This window comes from Apteryx rowi, unplaced genomic scaffold (genome assembly GCF_003343035.1).
Source record: "Apteryx rowi isolate R43461 unplaced genomic scaffold, aptRow1 scaffold_194, whole genome shotgun sequence".
NCBI classification, from domain to species: Eukaryota; Metazoa; Chordata; class Aves; order Apterygiformes; family Apterygidae; genus Apteryx; species Apteryx rowi.
The window spans coordinates 413,624-435,008 of record NW_020448241.1 but is presented as its reverse complement, the minus strand read 5'-3'; the positions used below and the strand labels follow the sequence as shown (position 1 = coordinate 435,008).

General features: G+C 39.2%; 1 protein-coding gene across 1 annotated transcript in view; it reads left to right on the top strand.

The window, feature by feature from the left end:
- PHEX (phosphate regulating endopeptidase homolog X-linked) overlaps nt 1-21,385 on the top strand; it is a 103,338-nt gene that overhangs the window by 8,634 nt on the left and 73,319 nt on the right. The window contains exons 4-6 of the mRNA XM_026062860.1: nt 16,418-16,504; nt 17,615-17,841; nt 19,986-20,054. Coding sequence (XP_025918645.1) covers nt 16,418-16,504; nt 17,615-17,841; nt 19,986-20,054 — 383 coding nt within the window. The remainder of the gene's footprint in view (nt 1-16,417; nt 16,505-17,614; nt 17,842-19,985; nt 20,055-21,385) is intronic.

Sequence of the window (21,385 nt, the reverse complement as noted above, 5' to 3'; positions counted from 1 at the left end):
TGTAATTGTTCTGCTGCCAAAATAAAAATGTGTTAGATAACTGCATGTCCTGTGTGAACCATAGCCATATATAAGCCAGATCTAATTGAATGTAGAATAGCAAGCTGTGACTCTCATCCTTAATTTCCTCTTTTTACAGAGACTAATCAAGGGTATCATTCTAAGCTGCATGTTTTTATATGTTTTTCTTACTGCAGTTCTCTTAGAAGTTGCTAATCCCTAGCTAGGAAAATACAAGACAAAGAAAGAAACATCTGAGTGAGAAGTATTTATTTAATGGCAGCCCCATATCAAAAAAGGGGTGTAATGAAGACCCTGATAATTACTTTACCAAGACGCCTAAAGTGCTCCTTAGCAACGTACAGGGACAAGGATGTGAAATGTTGGTTGGAGTAGAGGAGCTGATTGAATACAACATTTGTCATATTTTCCTTAACTTTTTATTTAATAAACCCTCCAAAATGTAAAAGGATAGATTTCAGTGCAGGTAGCTGAAATAATGAGGCATAACTTCAACCTCTATGTATGTTTGTGATTTAACTAGAATTGCTTTATTAAGTTGGTTTGACACTCCCAGTTATTCATTTGTGGATCACTCATCCTAGCCATCAAAAGTTTTAGCAAAATGAAGAACTTTTGTGTAGAGGAACATACATGGAAGACCAGACTTTGGAAGCCAATTTAATCTCTTTCCTAAAGAACTCTTAGTGGAGCTTTGTACTTTATTGTAAATTTCCCTGTTTGACATTCAGTAGATTAAAAAATCCCCAAACTTTAAAGAGCTGATTATTACGCAAGTTCTATGTTCTGAAATATTTATCATATTAAAGAAAAGTATTAATCTTAAAGTGATAACATGGCTTGGCCAGAAAGCCGCATTTTTCACATTTGATATTCTTTGATGGTGTGATATAGATGGAAGTATTTACTCAGGCAATAGATTAAAAAAATGATGTTACTTAAAATAAATTATTTGAACATCTAATCTGTTTTCTGGTCCCTGAATGTTCCCGAGTCTTAAGCAGAAAGGGAGTTTGGGTATTTTGCAAGTCCTGTACATAGCCTTGGTTATACAAGGACATCTTCAGTCTTCTGTAAATTTCGTGTTCAGGGTCAACCAACATGGAGGAAGATCTTCCAGTTGTTAATAGGTAGCCAGTGAAAGAATTAGTTCTGATTTACCAAAAAGCAGTAAGTGTAGCAGCATAGTGTACCAAAAGCCTGCATTAACTGTTGCTGTGTTTGGGAGTGAAACTTTCTTTTGTTTTGAGGATGCAGACACACAGGAGCCCAGGACTTGACTGTCAGCTGCAAGAAAGGGAAGAACACTTTTCCTGTCTGTGAAGACTTTTGGTGCTTTTACTGGGAATTGCATAGAGAAATGGTAGGCTGGGTCAATGGAAAATAGCTGAGAGCCAACGGGCAGTAGGTTTCTTATCCCACATACCTCTGACTGACTGAAGAAAAAGGACAGGAAAGGTGTATTTCAGGGTTCTTAACTTAAAATAGGATTTTAACTCTCATGTTGGGGTAAGAATTTGGGTTTATAATGGACAGGAATATAAAATATTTTATGCTCCTGTGGCTTTCTCTGGCTGACTTAGGAAGGACTCAAACTAAAATTATATCATCATTTCCCTTTCAATTTCTTTCCCATCCTTCATCTAAGGGTCACTTGGATTTCTTTTTTTAGTCTCAGAGAAACCCACAAGCCCCACTTTGATGTCCTGACTACATGAAGTGGGTAAAATCCCAGCCCAGTGAAAGCAAGGCTGGCACTTTCCTTGGACATCAGAAGTAATAGGATTTCATACATTGTGGGAGAATGTACAGAAGACAGTTCTAGATAGCCGAAGTTCACAAAGAAGATCAAAGATGAGTTAAAAGTAGAGTCTTGTGCTTTTGGTTGTGACTCAGATTCAGGTGACTGACAGCTAATCTCTTCAAATATTTAGGTTAAAATTTCTTAGTTCCTTGTGGAACTATATTGGTGAGAACCAAGGTACTTTTCCTTAGTTAATCATTTCTGACTGGACTAAATTGTCCCTAACTTGAAGSAAGTCTTTCTTTTGCAGATGCACTGCAGGCACATTTAAAGGTGCCATAGTTTGTTAGGGATGACCAATTTTAGCACTGATGGGACTATGATGTAGCCCATGGAGTCTTTCAAAATGGAAGAAATGGTTCAAGTTTGGTCCCTGTCATATAAACAAGAGCTATTTCAAACTGCAACCATTTCAGCTTTACATTGGGTCAAGGTTGCAATATCTCTGCAAGTTAATAAATGTGTTTCACTTGCCACAAAATTTCCTGCAACTATTTGAACTTTTCTGTTTTGACTGGTGACCTTAATTAAGAGTTGAGGAGCACTATCACCTTACCATTGAAATGCAGGTGACTTTTTGTGAATAATTCCAGACTGGAAGCCTGAGGCAAGTAAGGGAGTACCTATTACCTGTGGTGAATGTTGATCATCAGCCATTTTCTGTTTTTTTCTCTGAAATCTGTAGAACAACAATGTGCAGCTTTTTTTTTTTTTCCCTCCAAGTGACCATGCAGGAAGCAATAAAAATAAAGCCTCTCCAAACATTCCTAAATCTCAGCATCACAAAGGAAGTGATTTAAATTACATGAATACTTTGTGAACATGTCTTTCAGGCTTTTAAATTTAATTTAGGTCTGTGGAAACCAGTTTATGGATTAAATCTCCATACTGATTCTCATCCAGTGAGCCACCTACTTCAGACTAATTTGCTATGCTAAGCTTTCTAGCATTGCTGTTTGCTGAATGAGAGTCTGTTTAAATAAAGTGAGGAATTTCCAACATGGCAAATGGAAAGAAATGGAGGCCTTCTAGGAGGATATAGCGTATGGCTTTTTAAAGAACATGAGACAGAGAGCAAATAAAATAACTTGGCAGTGTAGACAACTTTTCCCAAGATAAACTGCAAGGATTTTCTTTAGAAAATAAGTTCTCCTTTAAGTAAATCCAGGAAGGCAAAAATATCTCAATATTGAAATTTGTACTATTTTGACCATAAGTTCGTCCTGTCAGACAAATCCCAGAAGTCAGTGTTGGGTGGTTGCTGTACTGCTCAGAGGACTGGGTGCTGCTGGGCTTCTGTTGGTTTCTGTTCTCCCACCCTTTGACAGACACATGGTTGGGACCACTGGCATGGTTTAGATATGGCCTATGACATCTGTAGTGTAACACCTGTAGGTTTCCATCCCCACTGACCTATTTTGTGCTATTTAGTTATTTGTTCCTTAGAGGTAGCTTGTTGAGAGTTATTCCAAATACAAGACAGAGAAAAGCAGCAGCAGCAGAAGAAAGGACTTTGGAAAGATATTTATGCTGCTGCTTCCAATAGTTTCTTGTTGGATGGCTGCTCCTGGGTAACAACATAGCAGGAACAGCGCTTAGTCCTTTTTGCTCGGTGTTTTCTACTGCACGTGGATTTCTTTTCAGTGTTTTCAGATACCACTCAGTGGTCCAGATCTTTGACATAATCCCTACAAGGAATATTATCAATCTTTCAGAAATTGCAGCTGTTGTAAGGGTGTGTGTGTGTGTTTAACAAGTTGTAGTTCCCACAAGAATCATCTGTGCTCTATCGTACTGAGCTGGCTGCTGTTCAAGACTGAATATGGATCTGTAAACACCCGAAAATGTTTATCCCAGACATTGCTGGTTGGAAAACTCTGCCTGTGTTCCTTTTTTTCTATCAGAATTTAACAACTCATTCAAATTGAATTGCTTGGAATAAATGGTTCAGCTTTGGTGAAGCTGCGATTAAAAAATGAAGTTGGGTGGAGCTTCCACTCTCCCCCCTTCCTGGCAGGTTTTCTTGCAGACCTTGTGTGGGGTCCTTGGCAGACCACCTGCTAGGTTGCCTCCAGGACACAAATCCTAGGATTTCCACAGTGCCTGGCCCTGCTGTTCAGGAGCTCAGGCCCTCAGGGGTGTGTTTTGAGGAGAGCTCACTTGCTCTTTCTTACTTGGCTTTCAGCGGTAAGAGGCTTCTGGAGAATTGTTTCCAGCATTTCTGTCTCTTGCTGGACATTTCTGAACAGTAGTTTGTGCTCAAATTATCACTGTGATTGTTCTTCCTTAGCAGGTATTTTGTTTCCAAATCTCCATATCTAGGAAGAGGCCTTTCTTTTCTCTGAAGCTTCACACAGATGAGAAATGATAGTGAAAAGTGATGAAAATGTCTCCTAGTTATCTAAACGCAAGATTCGACTCCAAGCATTCTGAAATTCTTTTGTGGTGTTTCTGGCGGTGGTCTTCAACAACTTTGAAAATGGCATATTTATCTAAATGTAAGAGAAATCAGACGTAGCACAAGTCAGGTAAATCTTTCTGGGCAACAAGTTAACAGTTTCATTTTTGACAAAATAAAGTACCTGAATCGAAGGTGGAGAAGCCAGGACTTTTTACAGGCTTTTGTGGCTGCTTGAAATTAAAGCTGTATTTGTAATGGATGCTTTTGGGAAACCATGAGTACAGAAAAGAGATCATTTTGGTTCCTGAATGAGGTTTTAAGGCAGCACAGTAGCTGAGTCACAGGATTCCCACAGCATCTCCCTGGTCAGTAGACCAGAACACCATCTTCCTATGAGTCTTGCATTAGAACARGTTTAGGTTAGGTTTATATCACTCTTTCATTCTATACACGACGCAATCTTCAAACTAGATTTACAGTGAATTTCTATTTCAGCTGTTGCCTGCATCAGGATGATATATTTAATCTTTGGATATTTAATTCCAAAATTGCTGTATGACTGTACTTTGTACTGGTAATTCTGCAGAAAGAGGCATTCATTCCTTAAAAAGCAGCAATATGTGACATCTGATTTTCCATATTCTCTAACTAAAAATAATAATAATAATAATGCAAGTACATGTTGAAAATATTAATATAATCAAGTAAAGCTTAATGCTGGCATTTAAAACAGAGTTCCATTTGTATTGTAACAAACTGGGATCTTACAACTTTATGGCTTAAATGCACTATAAACTAATGTGCCTAATCTTGTCATCATATGTCAGTGTTATCCTCTACAGCACGATGCTAAGGGAGTGAGGGAATACTGCTCAAAAGATTGTATAAGATATATTACTGAAATCAGATTTATGAACAAAGGCTCTCACATCCCCATAAGATGATCTGCCTTTTTTGTTATAGTTTGTGTGCAATTACATTAGTTGACTTTCGCAAGAAACTCATGCATTGTGCTTATCTTTTCATATACAAACTCAGAGAATTTACAAGATACTAAAATTATGGCCACAAACAGCATTGTCATTTAGGAAATGTTCTGTGTATTATGTCACTGAGCAGCATTAGAAAGCATTTATGTAAGCGCAGCTGTCCAGTTGCCACTTCCATGAAAACTTTCATATTGTTGAAACTGATATTCAAAAAAAGATAGAGAAATTTGTTCTTGGGGAGGGAGGGGACCTAAAAGGCCAACATATTAATCAGGTTTATTTGTATAAATGCAGTATTCTTTCATGAAGTTAGCATTTGGAAACATTTGTTCGATTCGCTTGGTTTGTGCTCCGTGGGAATTGGAAACTACACAAATTGATTAATTACTAAATCTTCATGAATTCCTATGGACATGCATATTAATTACATCCTCATTAATGCAGAATTAATTCATAATGATTAAGTGGGATGTCAGAGGAATTGATAATGATGGACTAGTTATTTTCAAGTGTCACTAGACTATCCATGGTGGGATGGAAACAGTCATCACGATACAGGCTGATGGGCATTAATTGTATCAAATATGAAACATGTTTGCCAGAATTGATTAATGGTGTGTTGATTATCATTAAATGCCTTTTCAAAGGAGGAAAAATAAAAGGTTGGTGTGAACACAATTTATTAAAACAAGGCAGGCTTAGATTAAGGCATCAGCTCCACAAACACAATTCTGAAGAAGAGACTCCTGGTGCTGCAGAATAAATTCAGAGTTTTTATTAAAAARAAGTAAATAAGTTGATGCAAATGACAGGTTTCAAAATATGGAAATTATTATTCTTAAGGAATATCTGAGTCTATGCAAGCCAGAATCAGCCCTTTCAAAGATGATCAATAGCCCCATTCATTAGTATCCTAGATGCCTTCTGCCCACCAAAGAGATGGGTATATAGACGATGGCAGGTGGTAGAACAATGTAGGTTGTGTCTAGTGCTCTGAAGGTAGTGGAAGGCTGATTACAGAAGGGAGTGCAAAATACATGAAAGCAGAAATAGTACATGCTTTGGTGAAATTTGCTTCATTATGAGCATCAGAAAAGGCAAAAGTATATTCATCTGCTGTTTAATTTACATCAGTGCAGAGTGTGGTTTGATGATAGAAGATGATCTAAGACTATTCACAAATTTAAGATTAATTTGCCAAATAACTTCACTTGACTTTTTTTTCTCTTTTTTTTKGGGGGGGKTATAATAAGAAGCTGTTGCAGAGGGTAATTTTGGTGATGATCGTATCAGTGGGTCTGGAGGGATGTGTATCTTTCATGTCTCAGGATATCATCTCAATTGTGAAACAGTAGGCTGTGTGGTCGTTCTTTCTTGTTCCCTCCAGTTGAAACTGCTTTACTTGGCATAAAATATTTTAATTACTGAGTCAAAGGCAGTAAGTGTTCTTCTAAGTGATTTTAACAGCCAGGTAGTTCAAGTACTTCACTTTCTTGGTGGGACATAGGGCTCCAGTTCCTGCCACAATGAACATATAGTTTCATATAAAGTAAAATAATTCTGATGGTAGAGGTGAAAGAAAAGCCAACCCAGAAGTCCATACATCCCAGTAATTAGGAAATCTCAAGATATGGGAGACATTCAGCATGAGCAAATGGGCTTCAAGTTGGATCTCTAGTTGGTTCAGGTTGAACAACGGGTTTTAATTAGCTCAAAATTAATATTTTTGTTTCTGTTTTGACAGAGAGAACGCTCTCCAAGTTGGATTGATTGTGCATATATGTTTTTTCCAAGTAAAGTGAATTATTTTCATGTATCCATTTTAAATATATGTGAGATTTAGCTCCTTGATCTGTGAAGTTAGCTACTCGATCATTCACCCTCAAAAATGAAGATATCCTTGTAGGGCTATATGCACACTGACAGGACAAAAATTTTAAATGACAAATTTTTATGGAGAGGAAGCTTATTGGTGCCTATGGTATTATTTGTTTTGATTTTTTTTTTCCCCTTCCCCTAGCAGCTTCCCCTCCCTCCCCTTACTTTCTTGTAGACTCAAAAGCAAAGCTTTATTTGGGCAAGGATAGTTTTAAGCATACAGAGATCAATTTTTGCATGTCTTCGATACCAGTTTGTTTTTTCCATATATATTTAGCAAACAGTAGAGGAATCTGGGCCATAATGCATTAGAAATTGAAAATAGGCATTTGTAAAGTGCATTTAAATAATTTTTATAGTGCATGCTTCCCTTCTAGACCTCCCAAAGTGAGCAATATTACAGCCACCAACTAAAAAAAAAAAAACAGAAAGAATCTTAATATCAGTTAGAGTACTGAATTGTTTTTTAAGAATTTAACTACACTAGTGAGACTAGTGACACTAACTATACTAGCGAGTGGTTTTAGTAGTGAGGGAGCGCAAATTAAGTATTCAAACAGTGTATTCTTATTTTGGAATGCAGCAAACAAACTCTTATTTAAAAACAACAATCACTTGCAGCAGACTCTAWAAAAAGAGTTTGGGAATGTGGGCTCCAGACTGTGTGTGTCAGACTGTCCACCAGACATCTGAACTAGCAACAAGTGCTGGAGAGCAAATAGCAGAAGTGGTAATTTGAAGTTAAAAAAAAAAAAAAAAAAAGTCCATATTACAGGGAAGCTCCAAAAAAACATACCTTGCTGTCTACTTGTTAACAGAGAAGATGGGTTGTACTATACACTGAAGTTGTATAGTAGAAGAAATTCTTAAAAGGAAATTTGTTTTTAAGGCATAAAAGAATTTAATGAATTAATCAAGCCCTAAAACTATATACTTGAAAGCTAATTTTGGTTACGTTGGTGTCAGAATAGAGCTATAAATAGGTTTCTTTCCTCTCCACTGAGCTTTGCCTGTATGGTGTCTTGCAGGCAGGTGAGAGCTGTCTTGCTTGCCAAGGCTTTCAGGTGCAAAGCAGCTCTGAAACAAAAGCAAGCGTAGCTGCATTAGTGCAGAAACCTGACCTGAGCTAACAAACCCGTTAAGAGGGATAAAGTTTTGTTGAAACACTAAACAGAAGTGCTCGCATTCTGAAGCAGGGGGTGACAATATGTTTGCAGGATTGTGCTCTGAGAGAATAAATTTAATTCTAAGAATAATTTAATCTTGGCTTTGCTTTACTTGTCTTGTTTCTGAGAAATATGTACAGCATTGAAATATGTCAGTTAAGTCTATTATTTCCTCTTAGAGCCTATATATCAGGTTATCCTCTTTTCAGAGCTTGTAATCTGGATTGTCTGTGTTGCAGTCAATCAGACTCACATTTTCATGTAGCAAGTTGGAGAAGTTACCATGGGTCAAGTGATCATAACAGTGTTGTGCACAATTTTAGACGCTGTGGCTAGCGTTTTTATTTTGAGGTAGAACATTATACTCCTCGTAGGCCTTGGTCCATAAAACTCACCACTGCCAGCTCTCCTCTTAACCCCAGACTTTGAGGAAAAAAAAGGAAGTGGAAACTAGATACACTAAATGAACGTCAGCTGATCCCAAACCATTCTGAAATAATCACTCTTGGAACATGTCAGTTTGCATGACTATAATTAAGACTGTGTGTTTGTCTATCTGTGACTTCCGTAACAGCAGCATGGTTCTAAAGTCTTTTCTCGTGCCCTTTGCACCTTGGCCATGTCATTTCAGTGCAAGAAGGCTCCATGAGTCGTGATAAACTTGGCTTCTTTAAATCTAGTGCACAGGGAGTTTGAAGAAATTGCAACATCTTGATACAAGTATTTAGGTTCTATGGCTTACGTTTGCTTATCAGGTGGCTCTTTCAACATAGCTCTTTGCAAAATAAATATGTGGTTTAAGAGTCAGATGTTCCTAATGAGGACTAGATCATAATTGTAATTACATCACAGCTCAGGGACTCAGTCAGTGGCATTCTGTACACCAGTGTTGTGTGTTTTGCATGCCCAGTGCTCAACAGGCAAGCATTTGCCACATGTACCCATATTCTTTGGTGCGTGCTTGCCCCCTGTTGATGCACAAAGTCTGCCTCTGTTCCTTCCCCTGTGGAAAAGATTTTGAGAGGAAGACTCACTGTCAATATATAACAGTGGTTAAGTACTATTTTCCTCTGCTTTTAAGCTGAAATTCCTCACAGGAGATCCTTAAAACTTGCTGCTGCTGGCCTCAGAAGATATCCTACAGATTTCCAAAAGATAACTTGGATTTTTCTTTCTCACAGAAGTATCACAGAATAATACTATCTTGGGAGGGACACAAAGCTTGTGACTGATAGCTGGAGGTGGGTGAACAGTTCTTTTAATTCTTCTCATCAAACTGAAAACCTGACCTCTATAGCAGGAGGCGGCTACAGAGTGGAGTGTGAAGAACAGTCTATTGCTTAAGCACTGAAAAAGAAATCCACCCTGTCTTTCATTAGGTATTTGCAAAGAAACTCCTTTTCTGCAGACAGAGTTGCTGCTTATTGGTCTCAGAAACTAAAGGTCACTGGGTCTTGGGAAACGATAAACATACACTAGGCAGTAAACATGTGGCTGCTAGCTGCTGCTACCCAAACCTAAGGGGGAGTATGCTGTTGCGTGTGACTTTCATGAGGGCTGATTGTGGGCATGCCTGAAGAGTGAGCATGTTCTGCTCTTGGCTGGGCGCATGGCTAGGTACGGGTTTCTGAGCAGCCTTTGGGCACCTTTCTGGATCTGCTGCTGATTTCCCTTGTGATGCATGGCAAAATGTTTTGGAGTCTGAGGGGTACTGAGCATGATCTGGGCAATGCTGAGCAACTCCCACCATCGCTGACATTAACAGGAGAGAGGGACATTCAGCAGCTCCAAAGGATTGGGCTGTTTGGATCAAGTTCAGCAAGCTTTATGCTCACACAGGAGCACCACTGCAATCAATAGGACTCTGACATGAGTTAGATAAGGAGGCATTAGCCCTCTGTGGCTCACTTTCTTTATCTTTAACAATGGAAAATGTTGTATCTATTTTGTCCCACCATCTAAGAGTGCTTTGAGATCCTTATCCTAAATGTATAGAGAGAATGCCAAGAGCAGCTGTCAGATTATCTCCTGTGATCTGATGTGTATCACAAATGATTACATTACCCATGTATTCAGCTCAGTAACTTGTGTTGGGATAAAATATGATTCACATAGGGCTAAAGTTTATCTTCCAAAAAAGCATCTAGTCTTGAAGATGTTAAGGGGGAGAGAATCCAATGTCCATTGGTTGTTTCGCTCCAGTGGTTAATCACTGTCACTGCTGTATTGTTTTTCATCTTCTAACTGTAGGTTTTCCTTGAGCCTTTTTTCAAAAGACCAAAGTTCTCTTTGGCACCAAGCCTCTTCTAATGGTGAGGTACTTGCATATACTTTAATCCCATCACCCTTCCACCATCTTTTGTGACACTAAACAACCCACGCTTTTTAAATCTCTCACTGCATGACATTTTTTTGCAGTTCTCAAGCTACCACACCCAAAGAAAAACACAAACAATTGTGACATTTTTCTGCACCCTGTCCAACTGTTCAGCACCGTTTTTAAAATACAGACCCCAGAGGGGCACGCAGTGTTCCAGTCTGTCTCACCAGCCTGTGTGCAATAGTAAGATCAGCTCCCTGCTTTGATACTTTTCTGGTTTTGCTGTTCAAGACTGCTATTTGCTCTAGCGTTGCCCTGGGAATTCACACTGAATTGCTTGTCTGCTTCTAGCTTTTCACTCCTTCAGGGTTACAACTACCTTGCCAGGAAATGGGATGTCCCCTTTGGGTTCTTCTATAGCACTTTTTGTTTAAAGTCTGAATGTATTCCCGCTGGTATATTCACACATGTGGTGCTTTTTCTTCAAAGTACAAAGCATTATAAAATATTTGAAATCATCATCAGATATCACTGTACAAATGTTTCAGTTTGCAGCTTCCACATATAGCAAATGTTTGTTAAAAGGATCAGAAGTAAATGAATGAAAACAAAAAAATGCTACTATCTTCACTAGCACAATATATTCTCCAAGTCTGTGGTTGGAAAGTGGGTAAAACCTTACATTTTCTCTCTAGAGCAATTAATAAGCTTAGCTAATCACATAGTTGAGTTGCATTCCTGAGAGAGGCTGTGTAAGTAGAAAACTGCCTGATAGCACAGAATATATACAGTTGCAAATCAGGACTCTAATAATTTAAATCTATATTTTCAATCCGAGTAAATGGAATACATGTTGCTCTTTCCCACAAATCTGACTGTACAAAACCTTTTTCATGCATTCCAGCTCAGATGGGGAAAGAAATACAGCATTTCTCAGTACTGTAAATAAAATTAGGGGTTTGAAAACTAAAGTGAAGCTGTGTAAGACAGTAGGCTGGAAAATCAACAAAGGCTAGAAATGGAAAGTAAGATTAAAGGTAGCATTTAGCCACAGGACTATTCTTAGCAACTTTAGAATAGTTAAATATTTATATATATACAGACACAGACACACACACACACACACACAAAATAGCAAAGCTTATTTCGTAAAGTGAATTGCTCTCACTCTTTAACAGTAGATGGCTGCTATTTACTGTAGTGTAGTGAATCTCAGGAAGTTTGTCTTTTTTTAGCCCTCTTGTCCTAGAAAAGCACTGTCTGAAGGCAACTTAATAAGAATCTTCCTTTCTTCCCTTCTCTCCTCCCAATTCCCCCTTCTGGCTGTGGCTTTTTTCCTTGGCTGCCTGTCTGAGCACCTACAATTCATACCGCTGATGATCATTGCTAACTATGGCCAGCTTTTTTGTTAGTGATACTGGGTCTTTGTGCTCTGTACAAGAGCTGGGAAGAGCTGTGATCTAAGCCTGTCTGACCTAGATTGCCAGAAGTAAAAGAACTTTGATTTGCAGGGAGAACCTCCCCTGCCTTCAGCCCCTTGGTAAAAGAAAAGGAACAATGAAGCAGTCTGCAACCTCGGGAAGTTTAAGATACTGTGAACATCTTTAACCAGTTTCTGAGTGTGCAAGTGGCAGTCTCTTAATGAGGCAAAGTATGTTATTTCACCATTGCGGAGCAGAATTACGGACAGGTTTTGACATTTGCCATAACTATGTTCTGTTTGACGACAGATGTAAATCTTGTGTCTGAGCATCCTGTGCACACAGAAAGACCCCCTTGATCCCTAAGGAAAAAGAAAAAACCTATAGAATTAATTTGAAACTGAAGGAAACAAAAGATGTGACTGAAGAACAGGAGTTGCTTTGCTATAATAGCCATCCAAACTTGTACATTATATTTGGCTAGGGACAGGTGATCAGATTCTTGAGCTACTGCAGCTTAGCAAGTTGCTGCATGGCCATGCATCAGCCATGGTTACAGCTCATATGCATGCCTTTAAATTGTTGTGAATAAGGGGAAAAAAAAACCACATGAACTTTAGCTTCATGGTGGTTTAATCTATATTAGTTTTCTTTGCATGTGTTGGTGGTTTTAAGCTACCATATTTTGCTTTGCATTTGCAACAGTCTAGTGATGTAACCCAGTACCATGATAAGTTGTTAAATTGTGATTGCTGCTGATCACTTTTGATCATGCATGGTGATCATGATTCAATAATCACAGAAAGATCCTATGCGCTTTCAGAGGGTTTCTGTGTTTAGCACTAACATTTAACTGGGAGGTAACAAATAGACTATTGCTTCTAATTCTTTTTATATCATAAGAGTTCTGTATTTTCACAGTCTGAAGCATTTGTCCCTTAAAAATTCTTATTTAAAGATTAAGCTAAAAGATACTAACAGAAGCTCAGCTTCAAAGGCTCCATAGATGTTGCAATCTGGTATAGAAACAGAAAATATCTGAAGCCATTAAAATTTTACAAGTTGGAAAGACAATTCCCCCACCCGGCTATACTTAGAGTTGGATTTTGTTAGAGGTGCTGGGTTTGTTGTCTGTGGGATACCAGCTGACATTTTCCACCAGTGTAATTGAGAACCTGAAAGGCCGTGTGGGACATGAGAGCTGTAGCAGTGCCCAGACGGCACCTTTCTGCGCTGGTAAGAACACGGGGTGCTGCTAAGGCAGGTCTGTTCAACTCGCGGAGGTCCCTTGGAGAGCAGCAATGCTCAAACCTGGCAGCAGCCTCAGAAGAGCGGAGCTCTGCATGCACCAACCCTCAATGTTAGGTACCCTCGGAGGGGGGTTGCAGCCCATGCAGAACAGTCTSCTACCATGGCTTGCTGCTCGCACTACCTCACCTTGCTAATTTAAAGCTGTCTTTATTTGTCTACACTAGTTACTATCACAGAAGTGATTTCCTTTCCACGGATACTTCAACCTGTAGATAGATTCATTGATTATCCATATTCTTGATTACTATGCAGCACTTCTTGTCTCTTCTTGCTCTTCTTTAAGAAGTCTAATACTCAAGGGCATGTAAGATAAATATCTTTTGTGAGTTAAATTGGAGCATTTCTAAACCTTGTATTTGGATTTCAATTAGCTAATGCAGAGAGCAAATAGATCTGATCAGTGTTCCAGATCTGAACTTCTAAAATTTTGTGGAAACTTGGGGCTAAGGCTGAGGAACCTCCCTAGTCTAAAGAGCATTCAAGGACCACATCCCCCATTTCAGTGCCTAGACATAGGATTCAACCATCTTATTAAGGCTTTCAGGTATGGACAGTGGATTTTACATAATCAGAATCAAGGATTTTCTTCATAAATTAATTCTGAACAAATTGGCAGTRTCTACTGCCTACATCACTCTTTGCAATAATGCAAGGAGTRTTACAGCTTCATTCTGTAGCAAAACAAGGTGATTCAATGGGAAAACACCAGGTCTGATTTTGATAGGATTTTATGTAGGTGTATTCCTAAGTTGATTTTATTTTATTCAATCTCATCCATTGTATCTCTCCTGAGTTTCAGCTAGGCTTTAGCTATTGAATTTTATTAGCTTCAAATTTCATGGCTGTGCAGCTCACTGACAAGGAACAGAAGTTATTGCAATGGCTTTAACTAGAGTGTATTTTTTCATCCTTAGTTTTATGTAGGTTTGATTTATGATTGCTTTTAAAATTCCGTTCTTAAAACATGAACAGATCTGATTATTCTGTTCAGAACTTTGCACGCTGGTGTCAGTGACTGGTATTATATTGTGTTTAAGAAGCTGAGAAATATTAAGAATTTGAGGATTTCACACCAAAGGTGCTGTGTATCCTGTCCAGCAGTAGATTTAGGGAAAATCTTATCCATAACTAAAACGGAATGATCTCATGACATTTCTCAAAGATGCAAGCACAWGAGAGGTTTTTTTGAGGAAGAAAGGGGAGTGGAGGAAGAGAATGAGTGGCATTTGTTCATCGCTAGGGTATTATGTGACTAATAAACAGTTTGATGTCAGCAATATGGTTGAAGAAATGACCAGGGACTTGGTTCATCTGTAGTATCTTGTTGCACTGCTCCTTACTATAGCTGACAGAGGACTGGTTTGCTTCCGTAAGTACTTTTGTGCTCTCTCCCTCCCTTGAGTGTAGGTGCTCAGACAGACATGGGTGAGGAATAATTGAAATGTGCTGTATGGCAAGTTCTTTAAGGTGCTGGGTAAATCCTGGGAAATAAGTGTCTTTAAATCCTACCTCTAGCAGTCAGCTCCTAATACTGAGGGAGGTAGTGCAAACACAGACCTTTTTCAGCTATGGAATTTAGCAGCACCTCTAAGCTGTATTTTTGCCTCCTATGAGAGGCAACGCTGGAGAGAAAACTGGTGAGTTATTGGAAAGGACAGGGGCTAGAGAGCAAGCAGCTGCCCCTAGTTCTGCAGGGGAGTGCTGCTCTTGGATGGCAAATGCAGTCAACTCTTCATTACTTAACATAACCCCCAGCCAATATGGGCAAAGAATAACAGTGCATTGACACCTGAGTAGGCTCCATGTGGAAGTGGTCTGGTTTTGTCATGGCAGGTGCTACGAAGTCCCACTGACCCTCTGCTGATTTTGGCAGGCCATCAGGACTCCAGCACTGTGCTTCCTTTTACCCTGTGAGTGGGACATGCTGCTTAGCTCAGGCACAGCATAGCACGGGGCCAGTCTGCGCTGTGCTTGTGCTCGTAAACTCTCTTGAAATCCAGGGCCCTGGGGAGTATGATATAGAGAGGGTGCTCTTGAAGTATTTCAAGGCCTCTTAGCTCTGGCTGAGCACCCAGCAGGAGGGATTTAAGGTGGTTCCAGCAAGGCCACTTTCTGCAGGGTTCCTAGTAACAGCAATGCAATGGTATGAGACTTGTGCAGGTTCTGCACAAAGCCAGGTCAGGTGCAGCAGGGTTTGCTGGTCCTGTTTCCTTGCTGTGCTTAAGTGCTGTCCTGCTTCCTTGGTCATGGAAGTGTTCATGCTGTGCTACAAATGAGCTGACAGACCTCGCTGAGCTCAGCTGGCTCTGCATTTAGCCATAGGGGGTGCATCTGCAGCTGCATCATGGCTAATTTACAGCCTAGGTAAAATAGCTCAAGGCAGCTGAGAGCTGATTGCCAAGATTCAGATGTACGTAGCATATTTCCTTTCCATAACATAATGCAAGGAATGCAAGATTTGTAGAGAGAGGGAATAGATGGGGAAAAACTAGGGTGGCTTTCAGGCATAAAGGTAGCTGGCACCTATAGTGAAAGGGATATAATACAGTTGTTCAAATAGTAGTTCAACATTTGGCCTTCTGTGTCATTTACAAGACTGAGGTTGCTGTGTGTTTGCCAGGCAAAGGGGGAGCTCCCTGCTGCTTGCAGCCACAGCAGAGCTGGCACAAGTGAACCTCAGTAGTCTTGCTTCTGGGATCCTGTCACCTCCTCGCTTGGACCCTAATTTCACAATATGCCCGCACCAGAGGCTAAGCCACTTGAAAGAATTCCTGCCCTCCATCCTGGCTACAGTTCCCATCCTGGTCCCGTGTTTTCCAGTCCCCTCAGTTTGCTGACATAGCTGTTTGTGAAGATGGCAATAAACCATATCAGTCAACTGTCTTTAAAATAACCCTATTAAAAACCAGCCAAACAAAAAAATATTCTGTGTGAGGTGGAAGAAAGTGAAAATGCCTCTTATTTTTGTGTTACTGCTTAAGAAAATACATGTGGTACCTCATCCTTAATTATCTAAGTGCTAAGATTAAAGCAAACACTGAGACAGGCAAACAGATAGTACTTACGTTTTTCCAAGGTATTGAATGAATGTCATTTCTTTTTTCAGCATTGCTTGAGAAACCTATCAGCAAAAGACGGGACAGTGAAGCTGTACAGAAGGCCAAGATCCTTTACGCCTCCTGTATGAATGAGCGTAAGTGTCCTGCTTTGAGAGGGACAGCTGTGTGTTACCTGTGTTTGTAAAGGCAGGCTCTTTTGTTCTCTGATGAACTTGATGAAGCTCCATGCAGATGCACAGGTTTTGCCTATTGGGTTTCAACTGAATGCGAAAGGTCCTGTGTCTGTTTCTGAAGTCAACTACAAGACTGAGGTACACTAAGGCACAAGAAGCAAGTTTTACAGAGATGTCTGCATGTCAGGGAACTGTGAGAGTTTACTTACCTGTCCAAAAGGACACTAAAACCATGTCCTGGGAAGTATTGCCTGGTAAGTCAGAGGAGCCCATTGTTTTTGGAGCCTCTGATGGAAATTTCACAGTCACCATGTGTCTGTGAACCTGGGGCTGTCAACACCCATCCCTGCAGAAATGTTGTGAAGAAAGAGATTTTAAAAATTTGGGGTGGGGGGGGTGCAAGGTTCTTGAATTTTAACTCTTGAGTTAGCTGAATGTCAAACCAGTTTGGACTACACGCTCTATAGCCACATCGATGCAGCATTTCCTGAGCTCACGGACATTGCTGCAAGGTGATGTACGCTAACTTGGACACAACACCATGTTAACATAGCTGCGTGGGGGAAACCTGAGTGCTGGGGGAGTAGATTTTGTCTTTCAAAGTGTCTTTTGTCCTTCTGGATCTCTTTCAGAATTTCTTTAACCCTGTGCAGGAAAGAAATGATGTTTTTTCTTCCAGCATGGTCTGAAACTGGCTGTCAGCAATTCGGACGATCTGCCCCACAGTCTTGGTGATCAGATGCTGACTCCTCTAGCTTTGATTGCACACAGTAACTCCTTCTCAGAACCAGTTAAGTGTCTATACTGGTTCCGAAGCAAGGAATACTTTTTTCATTCCTTTCATTCCTTTTTTGAAAAGGCACTGATTTGCCCYGTATTCCTTGATCCAGATAAACTGAGACAGGGCTCTCCTGCTTCTCTGTTCCCAAGTAGACCAGAGGCTTTAGGTTTCAGCTGTTGTGTTTTGTCTTGCCTAGAAATCAATCAGTGCCAATAAATCTTTGTGCCTCCTGTGACTGCTGCTGAATTTGAATTGTCTGGAAAGTAATTGTTGTCACTTGGACATTTCAGATAAAATTGAAAAAGCCGATGTGAAACCGTTGTTAAGTATACTGAAGCATTCACCTTTCCGCTGGCCTGTGCTGGAATCGAACATTGGACCTGAAGGACTGTGGTCAGAAAGGAGATTTAGCTTAGTCCAAATCCTGGCAACTCTTCGTGGTCAATACAGTAACTCTGTCTTCATCCGTTTATATGTGGCTGCTGATGACAAAATGTCCAATCAATATATCATGAAGGTACAATACAGTATATCTAATAGGCTTCTTTTCATGGTATTTTGTRATCTCATTTTTTAAATTGTGTTCAGGAATGTTTACCTTTAAATTGTTGCTAATATCTACTGACTTTTAGATGTATGTAGGTGCCAATTTAGGGGAATTTAGAAGAACTAGATACCAAACATTTTTGAAGAATATTTGTGTACAGGATATTTTCTCCTGTCAAATGTCCAAAAAGATCAAATATGTTCTATGTCGAACAATGTCCAGGGTCTGTGTGTATAAAAATGAGAGATGGATATGGAGTCCTGGGTGGATTCTGGATGCTGCTTATGACACATCTGTTATATGAAGAATATTTTTTGTCTGTGAAGACAGAGTGGTGTATCAGTAGCAGATATTTTGAACCTGAGATATTTTTCTTGTGCTTATCTTGTGCTTATATAGCACCTTACAACGCAGAGGTGTTCCAAACATGTTCAAACCTGAAATGCAGGATTTACTTACCTTTTTACTGAACTGCTATTGGTTTTAAACTAAAACATTACCAGCTGGTTAACAGTGTGTGGCATTAAATAATGGTTTAGATTAGTGAGAAAAAGACAAAAAAAATGTTGCCTAGTTGTAGTCTGAAGAAACTCCAGAGAGAATTATAATTATCACTCTGAGATGTCATCATGACAAGCCTGAGAGCTTGGGCCCAGATATGTTGTTGTTGTTTATGACATAGAGGTGAGTATTCAGAGAAGGCCAGTACTCCGCTACTGCAAGAAAATAGTACAGGAAGGCAAGAGAGAAGGGGCAAAGTAGAAAGTTATTGCACCATTTATCACAAAAAGATAAGATGATCCTAACATTTCTAGCATCTTGGTTAGCTGTAGGAATACAGCCGTATTTAGGGATCAAACAACAGTTGACTGTGGTGGTAATGGAATAGGTGTTGATTTTGGCTCAGTTCTTTAAAATGTCATTTGACTGAGGCATTTGTCTGGTATGAAATTTCAAGGGTAACTTTTCCCCATCTCTAGGACAGTCGCCCCAGTACTCAAGTCAATGGCAGATCAAGTTTCCTGTATTAAGGAAACCATTCTGCTAGGATGCTGTTCAAGTCTTGTCTGAATTGCTTTGGCTTGAGATTTGCTTCAAAAAACTGAAAGAGTAGAATCAGGAGAGGAAATATTTAGGTTTCTCTTGGACCTTTCAGTCCAAGGCACCTCCCAGTGGTGGATATATCCTTATTGCTGGTCTATTGAAAATGAATTACACCTAGTAGTATCTTTGCTCAATATGCTTAGTAGTACCTAAGAATTAGGTATCTAAGTAACTAAATACACAGTTCAGTATGAACACTCAATTCATACACAGTATGAATAACTATATTCCTTAGGGTAATCTGTTGTTGTTGTTAATTTGATTAAGAACTTGATTTGCAGTAGGCATCTGCCAGCCGGTATTCCACTTCGTCAACATTTTAACAAATTCTCAGGAGTGCAGATGTACCATGAAGTGTTTCAGACTTCTTGTGAAAATAGCTCTATTGCAAAATTCATTTTTTCTTGTTCAGCATTTCCAGATCATGAATGAATCAGGAAGAAAAATAGAAGCTCCAAATAAAACTTTGTTCCGAATTCAACATGATCTTTTTTCCTGAGGGCTGAAGAAGCTGGTTAACTTTTTTTGTTTATTTCTCGTATTTGTGCTTTCTTGGTTTCAGCTGGTTGTCAAATCTGACTCTTAAGCCAGGAAAACGTGTACAAGCATTTAAAGCAACCGTCACTTAATTGAAATAGACCAAATTGTCTGAGATTTGCTACTGCTAGGACACACATCTGCAAAACATAAGAGTATATTCTTTTCACTTTAACATGCTGAAAAAAGGTGATACTGTTTTTTTCAAAGAATCAGAATTACACTGAGCATCACTCCTACTCTGCTATTAATGAATGATTTGTATTATTTTGTTTGTAGTATATTTTAAAGCTTAAGAACCTCAGTCAATAGGGAAAAGATGACATTTACTCATTCACTCATTTGAGATTCTAGTTGTATTTATTTAGGTGAGTTCCTATAAATGTTGAAATATGAAATAGGCTGTAGAGTTTAGATTTTAAAAATACTTATGAATTTAATTATTAAATATTTCTTCCTGTTATTTTTAACAGCTAGATCAAGCAAGCCTGTCTCTCGCATCTCGAGAGGATTATCTAGAAAACACCACAGAAGCTAAATCTGTAAGTATTATTAACTTGAACTCTATGTAATCATTTTTTGCTCCCTAGTGTGGTTTTCTTTCCCCTTCATTGTTGCTTTTGGTTTGTTGATCTCCATACTGAGAATGGGTTGTGGTTTGTTTGTTTTTATATTTTTCAGAATATTTTCTATTAGAAAACACCACCACCACAAACACTCTTGCAAATTTTCTCACACCAACATAATTTTTTTGTAAGATTTGGTTTGGCTCAGTTAGGCCAGAAGTCCGAACACATTTCAAGTACTGTTGCAGATTACCATCATCAAATTAACTTGAATTTACTTAACTAAGGAAACAAGAATTCCTCAATGGATTAAGTGCTCATTTCCTCTTCTTCCCTCCTCTCTTTATAATTTCTCAGTGCTCTGCTATATCAGTAATTTTCGTGCCACTTTTCTGTGGACAACAGTTGTGAACTGATGATGTTTGTCAAAGGGTTTTAGGGTATGTATCAATATTTGACAATGGCAATACCTTTTTCCCCTGCACTTGGGGAAGTATTGTGGGCAGTATCTAGCACACGTAGCCCAAGGCTCAAAGAAAATAACCACCCAGATTTTTATGGGGGACTAGTCATTGCTATTAAGGTTTTACAGTTTAGCTTCCCTTTTGTGTTCCCTGAGAAGACAGTGAGTTTTTTAGCTACATCCATCTGACTAGGTGATGRCAGAATCCAAAGAATTGTATCCTCTAAGAGATAAAAACTGGTAATGTATTGGAATATATTTTTGCTCTTGGTGGACTATGGGCCAGTAGGATTCAATAAAAAGCAATCTGATCCCTCTGAAACCTCTGAAAGATAATGCCAGAGGGGAGGTACCATGCACATAGTTACTGTGTCATTACATACAATATATTTCACTAACACTTCTGTATGCACAGACTAAACTATGCTTTATTAGGATAGCCAGGGGAAAACCAGAGCACTGTAGTAGGTATATGTTTGTAGTGCTGTGGCAAGGATACAGGAGGGAGAGGTCAAAGGAGTGTCACTTYATTTCCCTATCGTCTCAGCCAGTAAACTTACAGATGTATGTAAGTACTTCTTCAGTCCTGCGCTGATCACAGTATGAGTTTGCGTAAAGTATTTGTGTACACACATCCACAGTGTCTAATGGCATCATAAGAGCTGTAAGTGTTTTCAGTCTAATCCAGAAGTGTCATTTGCATATCTTGAAATTTATACTCAGTGAACCACAGCATGTATTTCTGTCTCTCCTGTACAGTATATTTATGGGGTTATTTCCCCTTTTCTCCTTGATGAAAAAGCAGGCACTCAAGGCAGGGAAAGTATTACTTTGGTCTGGTTGC